At 62.3% G+C, this 9,116-nt stretch overlaps 2 protein-coding genes across 9 annotated transcripts in view; both read right to left on the bottom strand.

Moving 5' to 3' along the window:
* Positions 1-2,386: 2,386 nt before the first annotated feature.
* Positions 2,387-9,072, bottom strand: TCIRG1 (T cell immune regulator 1, ATPase H+ transporting V0 subunit a3). Of its 2 annotated transcripts, XM_024748860.1 has the most exons (12): positions 8,860-9,072; positions 8,050-8,194; positions 5,390-5,529; positions 5,153-5,310; positions 4,987-5,077; positions 4,328-4,446; positions 4,036-4,249; positions 3,578-3,700; positions 3,381-3,485; positions 3,189-3,306; positions 2,610-2,787; positions 2,387-2,524 (listed from the first exon to the last, which is right to left on the bottom strand). In XM_024748860.1, exons 1-12 carry the CDS (start codon positions 8,983-8,985, stop codon positions 2,446-2,448), a joined length of 1,596 nt encoding a protein of 531 aa, XP_024604628.1. In that variant the 5' UTR covers positions 8,986-9,072; the 3' UTR covers positions 2,387-2,445. The 2 variants fall into 2 exon arrangements, with proteins under 2 accessions (XP_024604628.1, XP_024604626.1); XM_024748858.1 differs by lacking the exon at positions 2,387-2,524 and having other exon boundaries at positions 2,621-3,306; positions 8,860-9,066.
* LOC112402169 (V-type proton ATPase 116 kDa subunit a-like) overlaps positions 8,959-9,116 on the bottom strand; it is a 5,126-nt gene continuing 4,968 nt past the window's right edge. For all 7 annotated transcript variants that reach the window (XM_024748865.1, XM_024748864.1, XM_024748868.1 and 4 more), the window contains one exon: positions 8,959-9,072. In XM_024748865.1, the coding sequence (XP_024604633.1) occupies positions 9,045-9,072 (28 nt within the window). In that variant the 3' untranslated portion in view covers positions 8,959-9,044. The remainder of the gene's footprint in view (positions 9,073-9,116) is intronic.

Genomic DNA, 9,116 nt, shown 5'->3' on the forward strand with positions numbered 1-9,116 from the left:
TGCCACAAAGACTGTACTATACAAACAATAAAAAAGATAAAAGCCCATCCTCTGCTGTCACCCTCGGATGCGTCCCTAGTCTCGGGGAGGTCTCCAGTGCGTCCACCCGGCTCCGGAGGCGAAGCCCTTGGGCGGGAGGGAGGTGGGGAGCACCGGGCTGTCCAGGAGGGAACTGAGCGGCTGGGTCAGGGCAGGAGGGGGACTTCCGCTGCCCGGCCTGCTAGACACCGAAAGTTTTAACCAGGTGAGTGTGTTATGATATCCCAGCAATAAAACTGAGTCCTAGGGACTTCCCTGGTGGCACAGTGGTTAAGAATCTGCCTGCCAGTGCAGGGGACACAGGTTCGAGCCCTGGTCCGGGAAGATCCCACATGCCGCAGAGCAACTAAGCCCGCGTGCCACAACTACTGAGCCTGCACTCTAGAACCCGTAAGCCACAACTACCAAGCCCGCGTGCAACAACTACCAAAGCCCGTGTGCCTAGAGCCCGTGCTCCGCAGCAAGAGAAGCCACCGCAATGAGAACCCCCCACACCGCAAAGAAGAGTAGCCCCCGCTCGCCGCAACTAGAGAAAGCCCACGTGCGGCAACGAAGACCCTGTGCAGCCAAAAATAAAGTTTTTTAAAAAAACCCAACAGCCCTAGATGCTGCTGCCCTGTGTGTGAGATCTTAGAACAGCTCCCAGCTCCTGCCTGTGCCCACAGGGTCCGACCGGCCTTGCCCGCCCCCTGCCCCCAGCCTCTCTCGTCCCTAAGACACCAGGCCCTCTCGCGCTTTCCTCTGCCAGGTGGCTTTGGGGTCAGTCTCCCTCACATCCACTCGCTGGCTATCACTTGCATTCTCTGTATGTGGAATTCCTGGGATGCCCATCTGTTCGCTCAGTTATCCTCCTGGATTAGACCGTACACTTGCCCGAGCAGGCCTGTCCCCAGTGCAGGCGACCCCCACGCCCCAGGGGTGCCCCCTCCAGTGCCCTTGCACATGCTGGTTCCCCAGCAGCCAGCCCTCTCCAGCCAGGCTGTCCACGCATCAAAGCCAGGGCAGGGCCAGCTAGCGTCTCCCTGGGGTCACACCTGCCACCCACCCTTGAAACATGCCACATTCTCGGTGCTGAGCCCCTGCTTAGGGTTCCCCTCACCTGCCCCACCGTGTGAGTCTCTGCATAGCTCTGCTCCCCAGGAAGGTAGAGCTTGGAGTCCTGGGCTTGGGCCAGATCCTGAGACGCACACCACTCTCTCTGTTCCTAACCAGACACAGCTCTCACCGTTTCTTGGAGCCAAGTCTCTGCCAGGCGTGTCATACTGCAGCCAGACAGCCCCTCATACCCCAGCCCAGCATCTGGGGGCCCTGAGCGGGGCAGCCCTGGGCTCTGGAGGGACAGGCTCCTCCCGGCAACTGGCCAGACTGAGAGCCACGGTGACGGGGCCAGGTTATGGGGCCAGGCCTCCCGGCTTGCCGCGCCCAGGGCGTCTCTGCCTTCAAGGCAGCCTTTGTTCCCAGGGCCTCCAGCTGGAAGAACCACTTGGCAGCTCCTCAGCAGGAGAAAACGAGGCCTGTGGGAAGCACTGGCTCTGCCACCCAGCTCGGGGTGGGACCCAGACCAGAGAGGCCCGAGGATGCCACCTCCCTCCTCCCAGCGGAAGGATGGCCTGGCAGCAGGACTGCCCACCAGGGAGGCAGGGGGGAAGACTATGGCCTCTGGGGAGGCAGGGCCTGGAGTCCGGCTCTGCCCTTTTCTGACCTTCGGAGCCCTGGGCAATTCTCAGGGTGCCCTGGACGAGCCTCTGCCCTTGTCTGCGGGAAGGTGGCCTTGGGTGTGACACCACTGTCCCATGTGGAGTGCCGGGTCCGGCTCAGGTGTCCCAGGCTGCTCTCTACTGCAGAGCATCTTGAGTGCCGGGGGCCAGCGCCAGCACAGGCACGTGAGAATATTGGCCGATTGGTGCCAGGCACCACCCTCCATACCCAGGGTAGCCCAGACACCATCGTACAGCCAGTTTGCATATCCCCAAGGATGGGGAGCTCACTCCCCCTGGCCCAGCCTGGGAGGACAATCTTTCTGAGCTAGAATGTACTGGAAACAGCCCTCCCTGGGCCTAGTTCTGCCCCCCTTCACCCCAAGAGTCTGGGATCGTTGCAGATGTGCTCACGGGTCCTATCCTGACATCCTGAGGCCCCAGATCGTAGACCAGTGGCTCCCACCTCCCCCCACCCCACACCAACTTCAGCTGCAGAGACAGATATAAGGGAGACGGGCACAGAGGCTGGCGTGGTGTCCATCCAACCAAAAGGCTCCCAGGGGCAGGACCAGCCCATGCCAGAGCCCAGGCTCCTCCACACCCAGCAGCCCCAGCCCCTGCCTCCCAGACAAGACCAAGACACGGGCCCTGGGCCTTCCCCTTTATTTCTTCCCTGCTCAGCAAGGCAAGGGCAGGGCTGTGGGCACTATTCACCCTCCACGGCGAAGGTGAAGGGGCTCAGCTTGTAGCCAGTACCCGAGTAGAACTTGTTCTGGAACTCCACCCTGGGGTGAGAAGGGAGAGCAGGTGAGGGGACGCCCCCCCCCCACCCCCCACCGTGCTGCCCACACCAGCCAGGCGGCCACTCACCAGTGCAGCCGCAGCGCGTGCAGGAAGGCCGAGAGCCCCTCCATCACCAGCAGGATGGCCACGGTCATCACGGCGAAGGCGGCGAAGACGGGGACCAGCACCACAGCCGCCACACCCATCTCGCCGCCCAGGCTCAGGCCAGCTCGCATCACCATGGCCCACAGGACCTGTGACAGCTCTGCAGGTGGAGGAGGGAACCGTGGGGACCACCAAGCCACCTCGGCGTCCCAAAGCCCGCCCTCCCCGTGGGCCAGCGGGGGACCTCCTCCGACGTCCCCCCTTTACAGACGGGGATACTAAGAAGCGACCAGGGCTTCCCTGGTTGCGCAGTGGTTGAGGGCCCGCCTGCCGATGCAGGGGACACGGGGTCGTGCCCCGGTCTGAGAAGCTCCCACATGCCGCGGAGCGGCTGGGCCCGTGAGCCATGGCCGCTGGGCCTGCACGTCCAGAGCCTGCGCTCCGTGACGGGAGAGGCCACAACCGTGGGAGGCCCGCATACTGCAAAAAAAAAAAAAAGAAAAAGCGACCAGAGGGGGCCACGCATCCAGCAGCTGGGTGTGGGAAGGAGCCGGGACTCACGGGCGTGGGCCAGGCTCAGGGCCCAAAGGCGCAGGTAGGAGGCCGTGTTGGAGATGCAGCCCAGGCAGAACTCGATGGTGTGGATGGCTTGGTGCATGAACACCTCGGACACGACAAACTGGGGGGACAGGTGGCAGTGAGAGGCAAGTGGGGCCAGAAGCCATCCCCTACTCAGGAAGGCACCATACCCACCTCGGCCTCCGCCTGGTCCCCTGGGCATCCTGCCTTCTCCTCATCAGAGCCCTGGCTGGCCAGGGACGTGTCAGGCAGGTCCAGAAGCCCGGCTGTGTCCTTATCCTAGAGGTGGTGCAGCGGCATCACAGACCCCCAGCCCCAGATGGGGCTCACGTCCCGGACAGGACCCCACCCCCAGGCTCCCCTGCCTCTACCGGCTGTTGCCTCCTCCGAGAGTGGCAGCGGCGGTGCTCCCGATGCAGGAACAAGGGCGTGCCAAGCAGCAGGACGGGCACCATGGCCAGGGCCAGGACCACCAGCGTGGGCTGCACCACTTCCTGCAGGGGAGGAGGGGGCGATGGTCAAGGCGCCCCTGCGAGCCACCGGCCAGCGTGGGCCACGCGATTCCCCAGGGGCCCGGGGAGCCCGCAGACCACTCCAGCCCAGGGCCCCTCACCAGGCAGAGACCTTGCCCCGTGTGGAATTCCTCTGGGCATAGAAGCCACCACCCCTGCTGGGAGCTCCCAGGGAGGCCCCTCGACCTCCCTGTCTCACGACCTCAGGCCTGCATCCCACTTCTCAGACGAGGATCCTGCAGCTGAGACGCCCAGCCACCAGGGGGCCCCAGGGCGGGGTGTGAGCTGCCGCACCCCCCACCCCCGCCCCAGCCTACCTGCCCGGAGAAAAGCGGCCGGTTTGTGGGGCTGCTGGAGAAGAGGAACATGTTGATGAAGTGGATGAGGATGCTGGGGGCCGAGGCAGCGCTGGCGGCCGTGACTCGCAGCCACTTGTAGGCGACCAGGAAGACGAGGTAGCCGAACAGCCCCAGCAGGAAGACCAGCTCGGGGAGGGTCTCCAGCAGCAGCCGGTGCCACTGGCCGAAGTGCCTGGGGCAGGAGGGAAGCCGGGTCACCAGGTCGCCCTGGCCCTGCCTGGCCCCCCACCCCAAGGCCCCCGGTCCTCACATGTGGTTGAAGACTCCCAGGACCACCCCGAAGGTCATGTGGGTGACCCCCAGGATGACGGACATCTTCATCTTGAAGGAGTTGAGGAAGCTCAGGTGGTTGACAGCCAGGCTCCAGACCTGTGGTGGCAGGAGGGATGGGTGTCGTGAAGGGGCCTCTCCACCCGAGTCACTCCCATCGGCCTGTCTGCCCCTCCAGGGCCTCTGTACAACCCGTCACCTGCCCGACGAGGGACAGCAGAGGGGAACAGTTAAGAGCACAGACTGGGCCGGGCAGCCTGGGCCCCAACCCCAGTTCTTCCTAGCTGGGTGACCTTGGGCGCGTAACCTCAGCTTCCTCACCTGTAAAATGGGGACGGTACTGACGTGCTCCCATGGAGCTGTCATGAGCACTAGACATCAAGTCAATTCAACAAGGGCTCAGAACGGTGCCTGCCTGGCACAGAGGGGACTACAGAACGCTGCCCTCATTGGGACTCGCTTCTCTGCTTTTCAAGTGGCTGCAGTGCAGGCCCCCCTGCCACGCAGGCCCTGGTCTAGGGGGGCTCCTGCCTCCTGTACCCGGAACTGGGCCTGGTGCTTGGGAGGGGCTGGGCGAGCGGGGAGCCCCGGACTCGCCCTCCTGCCCACCACCGCCTCCGACAGGCGGCCGGGACTCACCGGGTCGATGCCGAAGGGGTATGGTCCCAGGAAGACGCCGGTGACATTGGGGTCCAGGGAGAGCAGCGGCTGCTGGGCCAGGAAGGCGTCACTGTGACAAGAGCAGGCGGGCCGGTCAGGGGCCCGGGGGCCTGAGGGCTGCGGGGCGGGAACGGTCGGGCCTCACCTCCAGCCGGACTGGTTGGCCATGGCCGCCACGCTCCAGCCTGAGGGGAAGACAGCCGTGGCGCAGCTGAAGCACTCGTTGTAGATGAAGCCGGTGTAGACGGAGAACAGGCCCATGAGCAGGAGCAGGTAGCGGCCCTCAAAGAAGGTCCTCCAGATCTGGGGGTGCAGAGAGGCGTGGCGAGAGCCGGCCTGGGCCCCCTGCTGTGCCCGGACCACCCACCCCATCGCCCCTTACCTCGTTCCGCGCCGTCTTCACGGCTGGCCGGTTCTCGGCCAGCACCATGGCCAGGGCGAAGAGAAACATGAGCAGCCCATGGCCCACGTCACCGAACATGACGGCGAAGAGAAAGGGGAAGGTGATGATGGTGTAGGGTGCTGCGGGCAGAGGGGCCACGCGGTCAGCCAGGACCCCCATCCCTGTACAGGATGCCGCACAGGCTCCCCAAGCCAGGCTCCGGGGCCCCAGGAGACATGAAGGTGGTGTAGCCAGGCAGGGATGCCACACCGCCTGCCTGCACTCAAGATCCAGGCACTTACTAGCTGTGCAACTTTGGGCTAGTATCTTAACCTCTCTGAACCTCCATTCCCCATCTGCAAAATGGAGATAAAAATACCACCACTTTATAGGGCTGTTATAAATGACTTTATCCATGGACAGTACCTGGGAGACCATAAATGCTCAATATAACGTTAGCAGTTCTAGCTATTATTATTTATGAGAAGAGCTTAAAGCAGAAGCACAGAGAGCCCAGTGGTAGTCCTGGCTGGCACATGGCAAGTTCCAGAAGGCCGAGTTGGTCACTTAACCTCTGGGGCCTCAGCTTCCCTTTAGGGGAAATTTTCTCATAGGTGTTAGGATTCTAACGCACATCCCACTTATGGGTTGAATTGTGTCCCCCACCCCAACAAAAGATATGTTAGAGTCCTAACCCCCAGTACCTTAGACAGTGACCTTATTTGGAAATACAACCTTTATAGTTGTAACCCAGTGAAAATGAGGTCATTAGGGTGGGTCCTAATCAAATATAACTGGTGTCCCTATAAAAAGGGGGAAATTTAGACCTTAGACACATACACTGGGAGAATGCCATACGAACATGAAGACAGCTGCAAGCTGAGAATGAACACATTCTCCCTCACAGCTCTCAGAAGGAACCAGCCCTGCCGACACCTTGATCTCAGACTTCCAGCCTCCAGAACTGAGTGACAATAAATACCTATCATTTCAGCCGCCCCATCTGTGAGGCTTTGTTACAGCAGCCCTAGGAAACGAATACCTCCGCAAAGCTACTGCTTTGTGAGCTGGTGGCATATTACCAACCGTGGATATCTGGTGATCAGGCCTGCTCTGACCAGACTGGCATCCGCTAACGCAGAGGGACTACGGGCAGGTGAAATGGGCTGGGGGCCCCACGCCAAGCTCCCAGATGCTGGTCCTTCAGGGTCAGCAGGCCCCAGAGGACCACGTGACCCTGGTCTCAGTCCACACGGCCCTGGATTCCATCCTCATGTGCTGCCTGTACCGCCCCGGGGATCCCAAACCCTGCCTCTTGCCCACTGGATGAGGCAGGACCCCTCCCTGACCTCCCATAAGGGACCTCATCACGGTTCACCCTCACACCCATTCTTTGGGCTCACACAGAGATGCACTGCAGCCCCTACCCAGTGACACGGGGGATGCTGGGCCACTGGCCACACCGCAGCCAGCCTTCTGCAGGGAGGGTGGTGTCTGGAGGGAGAGGAACCTGGCGGATGACAGGCCAGGTCCCACAGGCCTCAGGAAGGAGGAGGGGGCCAGGAAGGGAGGAAAGCCAGTGCCTGCTGCCCTCGGGACGGGCACTGGCAAACGGGAGGGGGCTGCCACCACCCAGCTCCAGCCTGTTGGAGGTGGGCCATGTCGCCAAATCTCTCACTTTTCGCCAGTCTTGAGAAAATGCAGACTTTTGCGAAAACTCCCACTTTAAACCCTGGCACCCGCAGCAGACGCTGAGGCTCTGCCCAGGCGGCCGCAGCTCCCTTGGCAGCTCTGTGCAACCCTCTGCCCAGTGGGCCACCTAGAGAGCAGCAGCCTCGCCAGGCCAGTGAGCACCCAGGTGGACGTGCCTGGAGCTGACGGCCTCACTGCCCACCCGCGAGGGCTGGCAGACGACTGAGGGCGCTGGGTTTGAAAGCCCTGCTCATCAGCCTTGAGGTGGACACACCATAGTGTCCTTCATGCTCTAGAGCTCCCTGCAGGCTCAGGCTGAGGCTGGGCTTCACCTGAGACTGGCCCTACTCAGCTCTCCCCTTCCTGCCTGCTTCCCCGTCCCCTAAGGTCCCTTACTGGTTTCTCCCAGGAACACCTCTCTTAATAGGCCACTTGCATCAGAGACCCCATCTCAGGGTCTGCTTCTGGGAGAACCTGACCTGGGGCTGCACCCAATTCAAACCTTTCAACGTGGCCATACAACGTGGCCAAGCAAAACATGTCTGCAGACTGATGCTGGCCTCGTGGGCCACTGGTTTGCAACCTTTGGCGATCATTAATCTTCCCAACACCGCTCAGGTATGTACCATCATCCCCATTTTATAGATGAGGAAACAGGCTCAGAGAAGCTAAGAAACTCATCAAAGTAAGTGAGTAGGACCTCCAACCTGGTCCATTCCTACTGCAAAGCTGCTATCCTTTGCACAACTCTGCTGGTTCCCGTTAGCTTAACAGCAGGGCAGTGGGGGTGTTTGCGGGGGATAAACGTGAAGTGCCTCCACTAGACCCCCAAGCACATGACCGGGAGTGCGCCTCTCATCTCAGGAGGGCGGGACAGGCCCAGGTGGTGACGCAGCCCTCCCATGCTTCCACCCAGGGCAGCAGCTGAGCCTCCCGAAGGCCGGGGCTGGGGATGTGGTGGCTCTCACCGGGGTTGACCTCCTGGTAGCGGCCCACACCATAGGCGTCCACGATGCCCTGGAAGCTGGCCGTGAAGCGGTTGGTACGGATGAGTGTGGGGGGCATGTCCCGGCAGGGGATGCGGTGAACCACGGCGCTCACACCCGCCTCGCTCTGGGGCACCCGGCAGGCAGACAGACAGACAAGACTGATGGCAGGGGCCTTCAGGGACGCTCGGACCCTCCAGCCACGGCCAGCTAGAGATGGAGAGCACTGTGGGGACTCGCTGGGTGGGAGCCAGGGGACCCAGGGCAGCCCTTCCTCTCCCTGTGAAACAGCATGACCAGCCCCACCTGCCCCAGTTCAGGGGGATTCAGGGAGGGCCAGAGATTGGCCCAAAAGTCACTCGGGAAACAGAAGTGTGCTTCTTCCCATCCAGGTGGCCCAGGAGAGGGAGCCCCATGGCCACAGGTGAGCACCTAGCACGGCGACCCCTGGAAGCAGGGTCAGCAACCCCATTTCACAGATGAGCCCAAGGCTCCCTCCAGTTGGCCCAAGGTCACAGGGCCAGTACCTGCAGAGCCTGGATTTGAACCCGGTTTCTAACTTAACACCCAGTGCAGCTTCCAGGGTGTGACGGCCCATCCCAGGGCCTCTGGGAAGTCGGGGCAGGGAGAGGGCTTGCTGGGCCAGGGCCATCACGGTGGACTCCCTGGAGGAGGATGAGCCCCGGCAAAGGCACGGCACTGATGGCACCGGGAATGGGAGATGTGTTGTGTGGAGGAAACCAGCCCCTGCCCGGCAGTAGGGGAGGGCGGGAGACCACCCCCCATGCTCACCGAGCTGCCCTGAAGCGCCTGCTGCAGGGTGGGCAGGTCGCGCGTGGCACACCAGGCCTCGGCGATGAGGCACTTGTGCGTGGTGCTCACGCTGCACTGGTTGAGGGCCAGGTACACGGCCTTCATCTTGCGGATCTGCACCTGCCAGGGCGGCAACAGTCTCTGCACCCGGCCCAGCACCTGGCTCAGGAAGTGCTCCGTCTCACCCAGGACCTGCGACCAGAGCAGGGGGTCAGGAGGAGCGGCAGGGGGAGGAG

The sequence above is a fragment of the Neophocaena asiaeorientalis genome, unplaced genomic scaffold, assembly GCF_003031525.2.
Source record: "Neophocaena asiaeorientalis asiaeorientalis breed wild unplaced genomic scaffold, Neophocaena_asiaeorientalis_V1.1 scaffold43, whole genome shotgun sequence".
Lineage (NCBI taxonomy): Eukaryota > Metazoa > Chordata > Mammalia > Artiodactyla > Phocoenidae > Neophocaena > Neophocaena asiaeorientalis.

Excerpts from the sequence above, each read along its gene's own strand:
- TCIRG1 (XM_024748858.1), bottom strand. The coding sequence starts at position 8,985 with ATGAAGGCCGTGTACCTGGCCCTCAACCAGTGCAGCGTGAGCACCACG. Across the intron at positions 5,311-5,389 it reads TGAAGACGGCGCGGAACGAG|ATCTGGAGGACCTTCTTTGA; the intron begins GTAAGGGGCGAT and ends CTGCACCCCCAG. Across the intron at positions 4,250-4,327 it reads CTGGGAGTCTTCAACCACAT|GCACTTCGGCCAGTGGCACC; the intron begins GTGAGGACCGGG and ends CTCCTGCCCCAG.